The sequence below is a fragment of the Bufo gargarizans genome, chromosome 5 (genome assembly GCF_014858855.1).
Source record: "Bufo gargarizans isolate SCDJY-AF-19 chromosome 5, ASM1485885v1, whole genome shotgun sequence".
Taxonomy (NCBI): domain Eukaryota; kingdom Metazoa; phylum Chordata; class Amphibia; order Anura; family Bufonidae; genus Bufo; species Bufo gargarizans.
Window position 1 is genome coordinate 479801433 of NC_058084.1, and position 18963 is coordinate 479820395.

The window sequence follows — 18963 nt, forward strand, 5'->3', positions numbered from 1 at the left end:
AGTTGTGGTACCTTTCCCAGCTTCAGGCTCATATTGAACATATTGTCACGGAAGGTGTACAGGAAACTAGAAGACACAAAATGAAGATCCGACTGACTGGATCCAAAACTAAGGAACAAAAGGGAGAGCCCTGCATCAGACCTGGCTCTCTCCCTAACTGCTCAGCCTATGCGAAAATCCCAATGGTAGATGATCGCATATCCTCGTACCTGGACTGTATAACACCTGAACACCCTATAATAGTGAGGGGACACGACCACCGGCTCCCTACACTTGATACGGAGGGAGTCAGGGTCACCTGGGATCCAGCAAACAGGAAAACACAAATGAACGAACAAAACTTATCTGTAGAAGACTCAGAAGTAGGATCAGCATGCACACACTCCTGGAAGGAATATAAACCGCAAAGTGATGCAGTATGGGGAGGGATTTAAAGGGATGCAATCAGTGCAACTACATGACAGCTGAGAGAGGCTAACAAGATGAAAAAATGAAAGCAAAACAAAAGGAACCTCAAGGAGGAGGTTCTGAAGGACGTCTGTCAGAGCTTCTCAGATGTCTGGTGGTGACAGATATATGTAATAATACCACACCTGGGAGACAGGCTATCTGTGATCAGATATTGACTTAAAGGGGTTGTCTCATGACAGACAGTGGGTGCATATCGCTAGGATATGCGCCCCATGTCTTATAGGTGCAGGTCCCACCGCTGGGACCGGCACCTATATCGAGAACGGAGCCCTGAAAGTGAAGGCGGGCGCATGGCCTCCGTCCATTCATTTTCTATGGGGCCACCGAAAATAGCCGCGTTCTCTACATACAAGTGGTTTCTACACAGGTCGAACGTGCACCAGGTTCTGATCTGATCTTCGCGGTAGGGCTGATGAGTTGTATGACTCCCTTATGTTGGCAAAGAACAAGTCCAGTGTTTTATTGGCTCTTGTGTGGCAGGTTACGTACTGTGTGAAACTGGACAGCATGGATGATGGAGAAGCATGGTTACAATCTCCAGACACAAGAAGGAGGGCCTGGGGGGTGCAAGGTATGCAACTGGCTAACCACGGCTTGCAGGACCTCACAAGCAGCTTCAGGATTCTCAGAAAGGAGGGACATGCACGGCTATCACAATGACCTGAGATGGTTCCTCGGTGAATAGAATGGTCTCCTGCTCACAGTGAACAGTTCAAGTTTGCTCCTTAATTGCAATGTCCCTGGAGTTACACCATCTATCATTCACGAATATCGCCTCCTCTTCTTACCGCTGTCTCTTGTCCATTTTGCCCAAAACAGTTTGAAGCCATCCAAGGAGACGAGTGTGTCCAGAGTAAGAATTAAGCCAAGTCTCTGTAAACAGCATAATGCTGCACTCCGGAAACTTCTGATGATGCCGGGTCAGCAGTGCCAGTTTATCCATCTTATTCCAGAGAGATCTCATGTTGCCGGAGAGTAGAACAGGTCTATAACATCTCCTCCTGGTCCTCCGAAGAGTTCCAGCTCTGCGGACACATTGTAACAATAGCAATTCTTGTCTGCAAAACGGACAAGTATAGGACATGTTCTATCTTTCTTGCCGGGCCGCGGAACGGACATACAGATGCAGACAGATCTTAGTGGGCTGTTTGCATTTTTTTCTGCCCCACTGAATCGAATGGGTCCTCACGGTCCGCAAAAATGCTGATTAGATGCGGAACAAAAATACCGTTGTGTGAATGGGGCCTTACTGTGATGTCATGTGCTGTGGAAATGGTGGATGCTGCAAAACTCATCCTGCAGTTATGTCTCAGGAAGATATATAAATGATTACAGGCATGGTCTGAGTCTTGCCACTGTAAAAGTGCTTCCCTATTGCCCTATAAAAAGGCTCTCAGAGGCTACTTTTGGGGAGTGTACCTCTTGGTGACAAACTGTGAGAGGCGGTGCATCACTGGACTGAGAGAAGAAGGATGGTTGTTTTGATGAACTGTGACCATCTAGGCCGTTCTGACCTCGCTGTTAGATGTTGGCATGCTCCACTGACGAGCAGCTCCCACTGTTTTGTTGTCCACCATCCAGACACAGGTGGTCCATTCTTTACACCCCTGTCTTTGCTGGGACCATTTTCAAGCACTTAGCAGAAGAAAATTTGGTGTCACAGTGCCCATTACATGTCCTCCCATGGACAGTCACCATCACCTTCGTCTGCAATGGTGTCCTGAATAAAAAACCTTGATGCAGCACGCCAGACCTGCAGGGTATTAGCGACAGTGAGGTCACGGTATGGGCAATCGAGGGTTACTCACTTTTCTGAGGAGAACCCTGGGCAGGCATGCAACAGTAAAGGAGAGGTAGACACTAGTTCCTCTGGGGCACACTCTGTAGATAGGGACCAGGCCTGATGGTATGTGAGGTGCCCTGGATGTTGTAGGTGTTTTGAGTGCCTTAGGTAAGGTCCCTTTAAGAATCGTGACGCCAGTGCCTGTGACGGTGGCACACCGGTTTGCAGGAGGATTAAGAGAGTACACAGTTGGCAAACCAAACGTTGCTTTACTTTAGACAACAGTCCAACTTTATACAATCGGTTGCAGGGGTGTATAATGCAGTCCTTTACAGTACAAAATGCACAGCAGGTTTACTTCACAGCAGGTTTCAATCTTGCAAGATACTTGGAGGGTAAACAGTTAATGCTTTGCAGTACAATGCTGCTCTATCCCCACAGCTATTCTAGCTGGCTGGATCCCAAGGCCCGGATGCCTAATCACTGGCTTAAATCCTTGGTATACAAATCCCTTCCTCCAGTATTGGCACTTGCTTGAGGTTACAATACCTTGGTTTTCCTAGCTGTCTTCACTGCTGGATAGGAAAGGTGGCTGCAGGTTTCTCCCAGGAGGTGCTCTCCTACTACTGGGGTATCTCAACTGAGCTATCCTTAGCCTCAGGAGCTTCAGGCTGACGAGGTAACTCCTCTAGTCCCCTGGAATACACTCGGTCTCCAAGCAGGCTGTACTTCTTCTAGCCTCCTGGTGCAACTAGAAACCAGGACTATCTAGCTGCATGTCAGGAGGAGGCCCTCAGCTTGTCTCTGGCTGGTGCCTTCTCACTTCTGTCTCCACAGACTCCTGACTATGACCTAACCCCTCCCTGTCTGGGCCTGGACATTTATACTAGGGGCTCCCTATCTCCCTCTAGTGTCTGGGATGTCTAATTACACCCAACTAGGCCTGATAAGCATATAACAGGGAAACCATACATGTAAAAACACATTGAAAAATGCATTAAGTGCATAGATTAATATAATGTCACTGTCCCTTGTGAGCAGAAGTAACACGTTACCCAATTGACCCTTGTGTAGTGCCCACTCCTACCTAGTGGGACACTACATGGATGGCTATGGACTGGAAATTAATTGTCTTCAGTGATGAATGCAGGTTCTGACAGGGATGTCACAACGTCCAGGTTGGAGTATGTAGGCCTCATGGTGAGCTCTTTAATCCTGCCCATGGAGCAACACACTGCCACCACTGCTGGTGTGATTATCTGTGGAGCCATCGCATATGACAGTCGGTAACCCCTAGTAGTAATGCGAGGGACACCAACAGCTCAGGACATCCTGTGTTCCTTCGACCCTTCCACCTGGATAATGCTCACCAGCACACAGAAAGGGTTTCCTAGGGATGTCTCCTCCAGATTACACTTACTTGGCCGCCTGGTCACCGGATTTATCACCAATCCAGCCTATATGGGACCAGCCTGGACACCAGCCTCACCAACCTATGAGAGTGAGGGATCTATAGGGCCAGTCGCAACATCTGTGGGCAAATGTGCCACAGGATATCAAAGTATCAGAACCTGTAAGCCTCCATGCCCAACCGTATCTCATCTTGAGGTCTAGAGGTCGTATCTCATCTCGCATCCAGGCTAGAGGTCGTATCTCATCTCGCATCCAGGCTAGAGGCCGTATCTCATCTTGCATCCAGACTAGAGGCCGTATCTCATCTTGCATCCAGACTAGAGGCCGTATCTTATCTTGTATCCATGGAGCTGTTCCCCCTTGGCTCTTCTGAGAAGGCTTTCTACAAGATTTTGGTGGGTGTCTGTGGGAATTTTTGCCCCTTTGCTCCTTCATCTAGAACAGTGGTTCTCAACCTTTCTAAAGCCGTGCCCCCTTAATACAGTTCCTCATGTTGTGGTGACCCCCAACCATTACATTTTTTTCCTTGCTACGTCATAACTGATTTTGCTACTGTTATGAATTGTAATGTAAATATCTGATATGCAGGATGTATGCCAGTCTATTACAAGGTGTTAGGTAGTTCTGTAATTGGCGCTGTGTTGTGGGGGATCTGTGGAGGGCGCTGTGTTGTGGGGGATCTGTGGATGACGCTGTGTTGTGGGGGATCTGTGGAGGGCGCTGTGTTGTAGGGGATCTGTGGAGGACGCTGTTATGTGGGGGATCTGTGGAGGACGCTGTTATATGGGGGATCTGTGGAGGACGCTGTTATATGGGGGATCTGTGGAGGGCGCTGTTATGGGGGATCTGTGGAGGGCGCTGTTATGGGGGATCTGTGGAGGACGCTGTTATGGGGGATCTGTGGAGGACGCTGTTATGGGGGATCTGTGGAGGACGCTGTTATGGGGGATCTGTGGAGGACACTTATGGGGAACCTGTGGATGGCACTGTTATGGGGTGGATCTGTGGAGGACGCTGTTATAGGGGATGTGTGCTATGCCACATAGGGCCATGAGGGGGGCCAGCATAAGACATATAGCATCTTATGCTGGTCCCCCTCATGGCCCTATGTGTCCCCTCATGTGTCCTAAACTGTGCACATAACTGTCTTTGCATGTAAAGTATGTTACTCCTGTGTGAAACAATCTCTCTCCTATTTGTAGCGTTATACTACCCTACCTCGCGAGATTTCCCTACCTCCTGACTTTCCGTCGCACTGCTAATGACGTGAGGAGGCGTTCCTGAGTTTTGACGATCTGCGCATGCGCAAACCGACAGTTTATGGAAAATCTCAGCGGAGTTCAGCTTTACACCGGGACACTGCGCATGCGCAGGAGAGCCTTAGTAGGGAAATATTACGGCCCAGTGCGCAAGCGCGGCTAACTCCGGCCGGCGCATGCGCAGTGTCCCGGTGTGAAGCTGAACTCCGCTGAGATTTTCCATAAACTGTCGGTTTGCGCATGCGCAGATCGTCAAAACTCAGGAACGCCTCCTCACGTCATTAGCAGTGCGACGGGAAGTCAGGAGGTAGGGAAATCTCACGAAGTAGGGTAATGTAACGCTACAATCGTGCAGCCCTAATAGGAAGCCTCAGGCGACCCCCCGGAAAGGGGCGATCGACCCCCAAAGGGGTCGCGACCCCTAGGTTGAGAACTGCTGATCTAGAAGAACATTTGTGAGGTCAGACCCTGATGTTGGAGGAGAGGGCTGGGCTCGCAGTGTCTGCTCTGGTGTCAGATGGGGTTGAGGTTGGGATTCTGAGCAGCCGGTCAGGTTCTTCGAGACTCCCCCCACTATGTCTTTATGGATCTTGCTTTGTGCACTGGGGCACAGTCACGGAGAAACAGAAAAGGGTCTTCCCAAAGTGGGACCACTAAGGAAATAATAGGTCCACCATTCCAAGGGATTGCAGGAGGACATAGAAAATGGTTTTACAAATGACCATAATCCTGGAGAGGAGGTCCACATGGGTGGGTCCTGTGTAGGGTGTTCCTTTGTGACAAGCTGCTTCATTAATAGTATTGACCTGATAAGCCCCGGTAACCTAAAGGAAAGCGTATCTCAGCTCCTGTATGGCTGCCAAGATGTTTAAGGGAAATGATTAACAGTAGGAACCGGATAAACCCTGGATAAAATCTGAGGACAGGAGGCTTCTCCCTCTAATGCAGTCATGGTGAGTCGGGCTTTAATTTCTGCTGGGTGGCTCTCAGAGGTCCTCAAAGCCAGGAGAGCCCCTGCTCTGCGGGTGCTGGACGCTACCTGGTACTCCCCCGGGAGTAGAGATGCCAAGAAGGAGTATGAAGAGCGGCACATACCTGGAGCCTCCTTCTTTGACCTGGAGCAATGCAAGGACCAGCAGTCGCCCTATGAGATGATGCTGCCCACCAAGTCCCAGTTTGCCAAGTACGCTGGTGAACTGGGCATCAGCAATGAGAGCCACGTGGTGGTCTACGACTGCGACAACTTGGGCATGCTCTACGCCCCGAGACTTTGGTGGATGTTCCGTGTTTTTGGCCACCACAATGTGTCGTTGCTGAATGGGGGTCTCACCAACTGGATGAAGCAGGGGTTTCCAGTGACATCTGAGGCGACAAGGGTGACGCCAGAGACATTCCGGGTGACACTGAATCAGTCTCTGCTCAAGAGCTTCGAGGACATTCAGGAGAACATTTCCAGCAAAAGGTTCCAGCTGGTGGACACCCGATCCAAAGGGAATTTTCAGGGGCCGGAGCCGAAACCCGGAGAAGGTGAGGACTGGTGGGAGGTGGACAGTGACACCATAATGGGGGTTTACCTGCAGTCGTATGTAATCCTGTGCAGAAAAAGTCCACTGTCTGACAAACTCAGCTTTGCTACTTTTGACACACCTAACTCTAGTAAACCTAATAAACTCAGCTGTGCTGCATCTAACAGACTCTCCAACATACGACAAACTCAACTCTTCTACATAAAACAGACTCAGCTTTGCTGCATCTAACAGACTCTCCAACATACGACAAGCTCAACTCTTCTACATAAAACAGACTCAGCTTTGCTGCATCCGAGGAATGTAGCTTTGCTTTCTCTGCAAATTCGACTCTGCTACAAAGTGCAATATAATCCCTTCTATATAACATGAGAACTTTATCTCTTATGCACTTAATAAATTCTGCACTGCTACATATGATATAAACTCAGCTACACTACATATAACAAAGTCAGCTAAGAAATACAGCTCTGCTGCATCTATGATACTCTGCTCTGCAACTAATAGTTAACCTTTCTCTAGTAAATCTGACAAATGAAACTTTATGGCATCGTCCAACGTCAGGTCTGCACCAAAGCTAATTCCTAATTTAGAAAATAAGACAAACTCAGCTCTGCAATGAGTCATGTCTAGTACATCTGAAAAGCAAAGTTCTGCTACTCACAATCTCACATTTGTCTCATGTGACAAACTCAGCACTGCTACATATGGAAAACAAACATTTGCTGATTCTGACAAATTCATAAAAGCTAAATTAGTAGCTGGAGCCGGAGAAGATTTCTGTAGACTCTATAGACTAGTTCTGTATATATGGACTCAGCACAGTACCACTCCCTTAGTTCTGTATATAGGGACACAGCACAGTACCACTCCCTTAGTTCTGTATATTTGGACACAGCACAGTACCACTCCCTTACTTCTGTATATATGGACACAGCACAGTACCACTCTCTTAGTTCTGTATATATGGACACAGCACAGTACCACTCCCTTAGTTCTGTATATATGGACTCAGCACAGTACCACTCCCTTAGTTCTGTATATTTGGACTCAGCACAGTACCACTCCCTTAGTTCTGTATATATGGACACAGCACAGTACCACTCCCTTAGTTCTGTATATATGGACACAGCACAGTACCACTCCCTTAGTTCTGTATATATGGGCACAGCACAGTATCACTCCCTTAGTTCTGTATATATGGACACAGCACAGTACCACTCCCTTAGTTCTGTATATATGGACACAGCACAGTACCACTCCCTTAGTTCTGTATATATGGACTCAGCACAGTACCACTCCCTTAGTTCTGTATATATGGACTCAGCACAGTACCACTCCCTTAGTTCTGTATATAGGGACACAGCACGGTACCACTCCCTTAGTTCTGTATATATGGACTCAGCACAGTACCACTCCCTTAGTTCTGTATATATGGACTCAGCACAGTACCACTCCCTTAGTTCTGTATCTATGGACACAGCACAGTACCACTCCCTTAGTTCTGTATATATGGACTCAGCACAGTACCACTCCCTTAGTTCTGTATATAGGGACACAGCACAGTACCACTCCCTTAGTTCTGTGTATATATATGGACACAGCACAGTACCACTCCCTTAGTTCTGTATATATGGACACAGCACAGTACCACTCCCTTAGTTCTGTATATATGGACACAGCACAGTACCACTCCCTTAGTTCTGTATATTTGGACACAGCACAGTACCACTCCCTTAGTTCTGTATATATGGACTCAGCACAGTACCACTCCCTTAGTTCTGTATATTTGGACACAGCACAGTACCACTCCCTTACTTCTGTATATATGGACACAGCACAGTACCACTCTCTTAGTTCTGTATATATGGATACAGCACAGTACCACTCCCTTAGTTCTGTATATTTGGACTCAGCACAGTACCACTCCCTTAGTTCTGTATATATGGACACAGCACAGTACCACTCCCTTAGTTCTGTATATATGGACTCAGCACAGTACCACTCCCTTAGTTCTGTATATATGGACTCAGCACAGTACCACTCCCTTAGTTCTGTATATATGGACACAGCACAGTACCACTCCCTTAGTTCTGTATATATGGACTCAGCACAGTACCACTCCCTTAGTTCTGTATATTTGGACTCAGCACAGTGCCACTCTCTTAGTTCTGTATATATGGACACAGCACAGTACCACTCCCTTAGTTCTGTGTATATGGACACAGCACAGTACCACTCCCTTAGTTCTGTGTATATGGACACAGCACAGTACCACTCCCTTAGTTCTGTATATATGGACACAGCACAGTACCACTCCCTTAGTTCTGTATATATGGACACAGCACAGTACCACTCCCTTAGTTCTGTATATATATGGACACAGCACAGTACCACTCCCTTAGTTCTGTATATATGGACACAGCACAGTACCATTCCCTTAGTTCTGTATATATGGACACAGCACAGTACCACTCCCTTAGTTCTGTATATATGGACTCAGCACAGTACCACTCCCTTAGTTCTGTATATATGGACTCAGCACAGTACCACTCCCTTAGTTCTGTATATATGGACACAGACAGTACCACTCCCTTAGTTCTGTATATAGGGACACAGCACAGTACCACTCCCTTAGTTCTGTATATATGGACACAGCACAGTATCACTCCCTTAGTTCTGTATATAAGGACACAGCACAGTACCACTCCATTAGTTCTGTATATATGGACTCAGCACAGTACCACTCCCTTAGTTCTGTATATATGGACACAGCACAGTACCACTCCCTTAGTTCTGTATATTTGGACTTAGCACAGTACCACTCCGTTAGTTCTGTATATTAATATATATCTATATATATATATAGATATATATATATACACTAGCTGAAGGACCCGGCTTTGCTTGGGTATATTTAATCTATTTCATTTAATGTTTGTGTTTGTCGTTAAAAGATATTAACACTATCCACTATAACAGTGACATCTACGGCACTCCGCCCCCAAACAGTGACCTCCACAGCCCCCACCTCTTAACACTGCCCCCCCCCCCCACAGTGCCCCATCCCTTAAAATTGGACCTCCACAGCAGCCTACCCCCTTAACTTTGACCTTCACAGCAGCCTTCCCCTTTAACAGTGACTTTCACAGCATACAACCCCCTTGACATTGACCTCCACAGGGGCCTGCCCCCTTAACAGTGGCCTTGACTGGATCAGGGGCGTGTCCTTTTGAACAGCTCACTCTAAGACAGCAGCACTGTGCTGTCTGAGTGTGAGCTGCAGGGAGAAAGTCTCCCTCCCACCCCTGCAGCTGAGTGGAGGGGCGTGGCCTAACCAGATCAGGGGCGTGGCTTGGCGGGACTGGGGGCGGGGTTTTAAGTCTTTTGAGGGTGGACACATTTTGGCAGGGAGAAAAAAAGACAATGCAGCAGCACCCTGCAAACCAGATAAAGTACAATAATGCCATAGTCACAAAAAATATTATAGTGCTAATGCTACGCTGACTTATAAAGTGAGATGCTTGGCAAATGCATTTTGTACAAAACCATCTGAGCCCATCTGCCGTACGTCAAGGCGATCTCTGTAAGACTGGTCCTAACACTAAATACTACCTGTTATGCGCCATAATTAGTAATTTGTCTCAGTATAAGGGCGAGTTCACACGGCCGCAGTTCCGTGTGCATTACGCATCACGGATGCGGACCCATTCACTTCAATGGGTCCGCAAATCTGGAATTGCGGAACCACCGCACGGAACGGGGCCCTCGTAAGCACTACGGAGTGCTTCCGTGGGGTTTCGTCCCGTACTTCTGTTCCGCAAAAAGATAGAACATGTCCTATCTTTTTGCAGAATGGGCGGATCGCGGACCCACTAAAGTGAATGGGTCCGCGATCCGATGCGGCTGACCAACGGCCGGCGATCGTGCATGGGTCACACAGCAGGTTCGTGTGAACTCGCCCTAAAGCTGTGGCCTGCTCTTACTACATTCATTGGAAGCTGTCTGGCACAAGTAGAGATATGGAGTGGGCTCGGCATGCATGTTGGTACCTGCATCCCTTGGAAGTAAAGGAGGCCATTATGGCACCAAAAATGGTAAAAGGCAGAGTGGACCCAACATGCATGTGGAACCAACACTTCCTGAACTTTATGGCGGCCATTTTGGCACATAACAGGTAGTATTTAGTGCTAGGTTATCATTATTATTATTTATTATTAAAGCGCCATTCATTCCATAGCGCTGTACATATGATAAGCGGTGCACATACATAATACAGACAATTGCACTAATCATAAACAAGACGAGTTACAATCTGGTACAGAAGGACAGAGGGCCCTGCCCGCGAGGGCTTACGATCTACATGGTATGGGAGAAGGACACAGTAGGTGCGGGTGAAGTTGGTCATGGCGGTATAGAGGCAGCAGGGTCACTGGTTGTAGGCTTGTCTGAAGAGGTGGGTTTTCAGGTTTCTTTTGAAGGATTCCCCTGTTGGTGAGAGTCTGATATGTTGGGGTAGCGAGTTCCAGAGTATGGGGGATGCGCGGGAGAAATCTTGGAGTCGATTGTGGGAAGAGGGGACAGGAGGAGAGGAGAGAAGGAGGTCTTGTGAGGATCGGAGAGTGCGTGTGGGGGTGTATCGGGAAAGTAGCTCAGAGATGTAGGCAGGGGACAGGTTATGGACGCCTTGTATGTATTTGTTAGTACTTTGAAGTGAATTTGCTGGGCAATGGGTAGCCAGTGAAGGGATTGGCAGAGGGGAGAGGCAGAGGAGTAATAGGGTGAGAGGTGAATTAGTCAGGCAGCAGAGTTGAGGATAGATTGGAGGAGTGCGAGAGTGCTAGATAGAAGGCCACAGAGGAGAGTGTTGCAGTAGTCTAGGCGGGAGATGATGAGGGCATGTACAAGCATTTTCGCAGACTCCAAGTTTAGGAAAGCACGGATTTAGGAGATGTTTTTGAGTTGGAGGCGGCAGGTGGTGGAAAGGGCTTGGATGTGCAGTCGGAAGGAGAGGGCAGAATCCAAGGTCACTCCAAGGCAGCGGACTTGGTTGACCGGGGATAGTGTGCAGCCATTGATCGTGATAGATAGGTCTGTTGGGGGGGTTGAGCAAGATGGGGGAAAGATGATAAATTCTGTTTTATCCATGTTAAGTTTTAGAAAGCGAAAGGCGAAGAAGGATGATATAGAAGATAGACATTGGGATTCTTGATAGTAAGGTGGTGATGTCTGGACCAGAGAGGTAGATTTGTGTGTCGTCAGCATGAGTGATACTGAAAGCCATGGGACTCTATGAGCTGTCCCAGGCCAAAAGTGTAGATAGAGAAGATTAGGGGTCCTAGGACAGAGCCTTGTGGGACACCAACAGAGAGGGAATGAGACGAGGAGGTGGTGCAGGAGTGGGAAACGCTAAACATCCGGTCTGTGAGGTATGATGTGATCCAGGAGAGGGCCAGGTTCTGTGATGCCAAGAGATGAGAGAGTTTGCAACAGAAGGAAGTGGTCGACCGTGTCGAAGGCAGAGGACAGGTCAAGGAGAAGGAGGAAAGAGTAACGGAGAAGGCAGAGGACAGGTCAAGGAGAAGGAGGACAGAGTAATGGAGAAGGCAGAGGACAGGTCAAGGAGAAGGAGGACAGAGTATTGTTTCTTGGTTTTGGCTGTTAGTAGGTCATTGGTGACTTTGGTAAGGGCAGTCTCAGTCGAGTGGTGGGGTCGGAAGCTAAATTGTAGCCGGTCAAAGAGGGAGCAGGAGGAGAGGTGAGAGGACAGTTCAGAATGGACATGTTGTTCAAGTAGCTTTGAGGCTTATGAAAGATGAGACATGGGGCGATAACTGGACAAAGAAGATGGGTCGAGTGAAGGCTTTCTGAGGATGGGTGTAATGGTAGCATGTTTAAAAGCAGATGGAAAGACACCAGAGGTTAGTGATAGGTTGAAGATATGAGTTAGGGCTGGGATAAACACTGTGGTGAGGTTGGGGATGAGGTGGGATGGGATTGGGTCAAGTGCACAGGTGGTCAGATGTGATCTGGAGAGTAGAGTGGAGAGTTTTTCTTCTGTACTGGTCGAAAAGCGGGTTTTGGGAGAAGAGGACCGAGCAGTTGTGTAGAGGGTCTGTGGGTACTGTGTAGTGAAGCTTTCTCTGATGTTGACTATCTTTTGTTTGAAGTATTTGGCAAAGTCCTCAGCTGAGAAGAGAGGAGAGGGTGGGGGTGCTGGGGGACGGAGAAGGGAGTTAAAAGTGTTAAAAAGTTGTTTAGGGCTGTGGGCCAGGGAAGATATGAGAGATGAGTAGTAGGCCTGTTCTGCATCAGCGAGTGAGGATTTGAATATGAGGAGGAATTGCTTGTATGCGGTGAAATGATCTTTAGAATGGGATTTCTTCCATCGCCGCTCAGCAGCCCTGGAAGCTTGTCTGAGTTTTTTGGTCAGGTTGGTGTGCCAGGGTTGTCTGTTAATTTTTTGGTTTTTGTTGTGTGTGAGGGGGGCAACAGTGTCCAGAGCTGTACTTATTGTGGTGTCATATAGGGTGGTGGCAGCATCTGGGTCTTGGAGGGAACAGATGGTAGAGAGTAGGAGAAGAGTGTCAGAAAGCAAGCGAAAGTCGAGATGTTTAAGGTTCTTCCGGGGGGAAGGTGCTAGTGTGTGGACCGGGGGAGCAGCAGAAGAGACCAGTGAAGAGAAGGTGAGTAGGTTGTGGTTGGAGAGGCGAATTAGAAAGGTTAGATAGGGAGCAGAGGCGGGTAAAGATAAGATCCAGAGTGTGACCATCTCTGTGGGTGGGAGCTGAAGACCACTGTGATAGGCCGAAGGAGGAAGAGAGTGATAGGAGTTTAGAAGCGGCCGAGTGGCAGGTGTCAATAGGGATGTTGAAGTCACCCATGATGATAGTGGGGATGTCGGCAGAAAGAAAGTGTAGTAGCCAGGTTTTAAAGTGGTCAAGAAAGATGGTGGCTGGGCCTGGGGGGCGGTAAATGATAGCTACTTGAAGGTTGGAGGGAGAGTAGATGTGAACAGCTTGTACTTCAAATTAGGTGAGAGTAATGGAGAGTGGCAGTCGGGTTAGGCTGTAGGAGCAGGTGTCTGATAGGAGAAGACCAACTCCTCCACCATGTTTGCAGCCGGGGCAGGGGGGTGAGTGAATTGAAATCCACTATAAGAGAGTGCAGCAGGGGAGGAAGTGTCAGAGGGTGTCAGCCATGTTTCTGTGAGACCCAGAAAGGAAAGGTTTTGAGAGATGAAAAGTTCATGAATGTAGGACAGTTTGTTACAGACAGAGCGTGCATTCCATAATGCTCCTGCAAGAGGAACCAAAGGAGAAGGGGTCAGAGGAATGGTTATTAGGTTTAAGGGGTTGCAGAAATTGGTAGAAGGAGATTTGTACTGGGACATGGAGGTGATAGTGGGGATTTGCTGAGGGGGGCCTGGATTTGGAGAGATATCACCAACAATAAGGAGAAGCAGAGAAAGTGTTAGTAGGTGAGAATAAGAGAGGGCATGAGGTATCTGTGTGTGTGTTTGGGAAGGAAATGTTTTATGTTGTCAAACTAGGTTTGTGCTAGCGTTTAAATGAGAAGGTAAGATGGAGGGAGAGATGAATAGTTCCTTGCTGGGTGAATGGATGTGGGGGTATTTCAGGAGATTGTGGAAAAGTGGGAAGAGTAAGATGAAAAATGGAAACATTGTTTGCATTAACTGTGTCTGTAATTACTTGTGGTCCAATTCTGGTATAATTCAGTATGTGCCCTTAAGAGATGTTGCATTTGGAAAGACCAAGGTCTGGAAGACCTAGGAACTTAGATTTATACCACTCAGTGTTCAATCAGGTGTGACCAAGAGGGGAGGGGGCTATATTTGGCCTTAGGTTCTTACAGAGATCACCTTGACGTTCGGCAGACTGGCTCAAATGATTTTGTACAAAATGCATTTGCCAAACATCTCACTTTATAAATAAGCGTAGCATTAGCACTATAATATTTTTTGTGACTATGGCATTATTGTACTTTATCTGGTTTGCAGAGTGCTGCTGCATTGTCTTTTTTTCTCAATGTTTTTAGCCATGGCAGCGTGCACATTGTGGCAGGGGGCGTGTCTGGGCTCCTTCCTGCAAGAGTGACGCCCCTCTGGGCACTTTGCTCATTTGCATACCAAATAAACTGGATTTTCAGAGGATAAAAACATGTATTGCTGGCACAAAGGCATATCTTGAAATAGGGTGTTAAGTGCTATTAGGCCATGTCTTTACTTTAATAGCGATTACCCTAGTGACAGATTTCCTTTAAAGCTCTCTTACAGCAGTGAAGAAAAATGGCTGGGTTGTTATGGAAACCTGGAGTAAAACTGTATGTGTAGGCTGGAGGACGTGCAAGCTTTTATTGGCTGATAAGGGTCATGTGACAAAGCTTCTATTGGCTAATGCATTTTTTGGGGATATCTCAGGAACGGTACGTCCTAGAGAGCTGAGTCCTGGTCTAAAACCTTCCCGGACACCTGATGTACCTGTGTGCCAAATTTCGGGATTGTAAATGCAACGGCGCGGATTCCTTTAGCGGACATACACACACACTCAGCTTTATATATTATATATAAGAGAGAGAAAGAAAGAGAGAGTACCACTCCCTTAGTTCTTTATATATGGACTCAGCACAGTACCACTCACTTAGTTCTTTATATATGGACTCAGCACAGTACCACTCCCTTAGTTCTTTAAATATGGACTCAGCACAGTACCACTCCCTTAGTTCTGTATATATGGGACTCAGCACAGTACCACTCCCTTAGTTCTTTATATATGGACTCAGCACAGTACCACTCCCTTAGTTCTGTATATATGGACTCAGCACAGTACCACTCACTTAGTTCTGTATATGTGGACTCAGCACAGTACCACTCCCTTAGTTCTGTATATGTGGACACAGCACAGTACCACTACCTTAGTTATGTATATAAGGACTCAGCACAGTACCACTTCCTTAGTTCTGTATATATGGACACAGACAGTACCACTCCCTTAGTTCTGTATATATGGACACAGCACAGTACCACTCCCTTAGTTCTGTATATATAGACACAGCACAGTACCACTCCCTTAGTTCTGTATATATGGACACAGCACAGTACCACTCCCTTAGTTCTGTATATATGGACACAGCACAGTACCACTCCCTTAGTTCTGTATATTTGGACACAGCACAGTACCACTCCCTTAGTTCTGTATATATGGACACAGCACAGTACCACTCCCTTAGTTATGTATATAAGGACTCCGCACAGTATCACTTCCTTAGTTCTGTATATATGGACACAGACAGTACCACTCCCTTAGTTCTGTATATATGGACTCAGCACAGTACCACTCCCTTAGTTCTGTATATATGGACACAGCACAGTACCACTCCCTTAGTTCTGTATATATGGACTCAGCACAGTACCACTCCCTTAGTTCTGTATATATGGACACAGCACAGTACCACTCCCTTAGTTCTGTATATATGGACACAGCACAGTACCACTCAATTAGTTCTGTATATATGGACTCAGCACAGTACCACTCCCTTAGTTCTGTATATTTGGACTCAGCACAGTGCCACTCCCTTAGTTCTGTATATATGGACACAGCACAGTACCACTCCCTTAGTTCTGTATATTTGGACTCAGCACAGTACCACTCCCTTAGTTCTGTATATATGGACACAGCACAGTACCACTCCCTTAGTTCTGTATATATGGACACAGCACAGTACCACTCCCTTAGTTCTGTATATATGGACACAGCACAGTACCACTCCCTTAGTTCTGTATATTTGGACACAGCACAGTACCACTCCCTTAGTTCTGTATATATGGACACAGCACAGTACCACTCCCTTAGTTATGTATATAAGGACTCAGCACAGTACCACTCCCTTAGTTCTGTATATATGGACACAGCACAGTACCACTCCCTTAGTTCTGTATATTTGGACACAGCACAGTACCACTCCCTTAGTTATGTATATATAGACACAGCACAGTACCACTCCCTTAGTTCTGTATATATGGACACAGACAGTACCACTCCCTTAGTTCTGTATATATGGACACAGCACAGTACCACTCCCTTAGTTCTGTATATATAGACACAGCACAGTACCACTCCCTTAGTTCTGTATATATGGACACAGCACAGTACCACTCCCTTAGTTCTGTATATTTGGACACAGCACAGTACCACTCCCTTAGTTCTGTATATAGGGACACAGCACAGTACCACTCCCTTAGTTCTGTATATATGGACACAGCACAGTACCACTCCCTTAGTTCTGTATATATGGACTCAGCACAGTACCACTCCCTTAGTTCTGTATATATGGACACAGCACAGTACCACTCCCTTAGTTCTGTGTATATGGACACAGCACAGTACTACTCCCTTAGTTCTGTGTATATGGACTCAGCACAGTACCACTCCCTTAGTTCTGCGTATATGGACACAGCACAGTACCACTCCCTTAGTTCTGTATATATGGACACAGCACAGTATCACTTCCTTAGTTCTGTATATATGGACTCAGCACAGTACCACTCCCTTAGTTCTGTATATATGGACACAGACAGTACCACTCCCTTAGTTCTGTATATATAGACACAGCACAGTACCACTCCCTTAGTTCTGTGTATATGGACACAGCACAGTACCACTCCCTTAGTTCTGTATATATGGACACAGCACAGTACCACTCCCTTAGTTCTGTATATATGGACACAGCACAGTACCACTCCCTTAGTTCTGTATATATGGACTCAGCACAGTACCACTCCCTTAGTTCTGCATATATATTTGAATGGATGTGGATGGAGTAATGTTATCTCCTTGACGGGGAAAGTCTTACAATCTCTCGTTTCTTGCAGGCATTGAGCCCGGACACATCCCCGGATCAGTGAACATTCCTTTCTCCAACTTCCTGACGAAGGATGGTTACGAAAAACCAGTGCATGAAATCCACCAGTTGTTCCAGGATCGAGGGATTGACCTGACCAAGCCCCTGACCGCCACCTGCCGCTGTGGGGTCACTGCCTGCCACCTGGCCCTGGCCTCCTTCCTGCTGGGAAAAGACGACACAGCCGTCTATGATGGTTCCTGGTCGGAATGGTTCCATCGGGCAAAGCCTGAGCACAAGGTCTTCGAGAGGAGGAATAGGGCATAAAAAGGGCTGCACTGGACTTGATGGGACAATATGGGGGTCAGTCCTATGTACAGGATTGTGTGAACCATGTCATTAAATGTTACTGTAAAGCAAGGGCGTTGTTAGAGTCTTAGCAGAACAGGGGCTCAAACTCAAAATATAAAGATTTATACCAGGACCAATGATACTGCTATACAAGACCCAAATTATCAGCACACAGCGACAAAATACCACCATACTGATACCAAACAGAACCGCTATACAAAGATCAACTACCAAACAGTGATTACCGTGCAGTAAGATCCAGAGGGGGGTTAAAGGGGTTGTCCTATTACAAGAACAGAGTCGCATGGTAATGATATAGTTAGTCTATATAACTATAATTGTCTATACACAGAGCAGACGCCGTAGAACATGGTAGTAAACGTGTCCGGTGACACTTACAAGTAGGGTGTGGAGGGAGGGTATAAGCGCTGCTGCAGACGCTGCACTGAGCGATACACCAGGAGATAAAGGTCTTCTCCTCTGTAACAGCTCAGGTGGGAGAATCTGTCCACAGGACAACTACTAGTCGTGGACTCCACAAACCTGGCCTTTATGGAAGAGTAGCAGGAAGGAGCCATTTTTGAAAGAAAACATGTGTCATATGGAGACCAAAGCTGAACTTTTTAGCCTAAATGTAAAACGCTATATGTGGCAGAAAACTAACACTGATCACAGCATCTTCATGTGTTAGAACGGCCCAGTCACAGTCCAGACCTAAATCACATTGAGAATCTGTGACAAGACTTGAGAATTGCTGCTCACAGACGCTCTCCGTCCAATCTGACTGAGCGCGAGCTCTTCTGCAAAGAAGAATGGGCAGAAATGTCAGCCTCTAGATGTGTAAAGCTGTAGGGACAGACCCTATAAGACCTGCAGCTGTAATTATAGCAAAAGGTGGTCCTACAAGGTACTGACTCAGGGGGCTGAATACAAATGGACGACACACTGTCCAGATTTTAATTTAATAAACATTTTGAAAACCATGAATCATTTTCTTCTCACTTCACACATACTTGTTACTTTGTATCTATCACATAAAATACATTTAAGTTACTGGGGGTAATGTAAAATGTAAAAAAATTAGTTAAAGTTCAAGGGGTATGAATACTTTTTCCAGGCACTGTGTGTATATATACTGTATAACATGCTTTATTATCTAGGGGCCACATATACATATATATGAGGTCAATTACTATCAGTCCTCCAGAGGAAGATGTTAAAACTGTACAGTTCCAGATACATAAAGTATCAGCTGATGCGAGATCATTTTCCTGGGGAGGGTTATAAAACTCCTGGTGCA

At 46.7% G+C, this 18963-nt stretch overlaps 1 protein-coding gene across 1 annotated transcript; it reads left to right on the forward strand.

Moving 5' to 3' along the window:
- The first annotated feature begins 5844 nt into the window (after positions 1 to 5844).
- On the forward strand, positions 5845 to 18650 carry LOC122938709 (thiosulfate sulfurtransferase-like). The gene is made up of 2 exons (XM_044294407.1): positions 5845 to 6453; positions 17344 to 18650. The coding sequence occupies exons 1-2, from the start codon at positions 5877 to 5879 to the stop codon at positions 17637 to 17639; spliced, it is 873 nt and encodes a 290-aa protein (XP_044150342.1). The 5' UTR covers positions 5845 to 5876; the 3' UTR covers positions 17640 to 18650.
- The last annotated feature ends 313 nt before the right edge of the window (positions 18651 to 18963 follow it).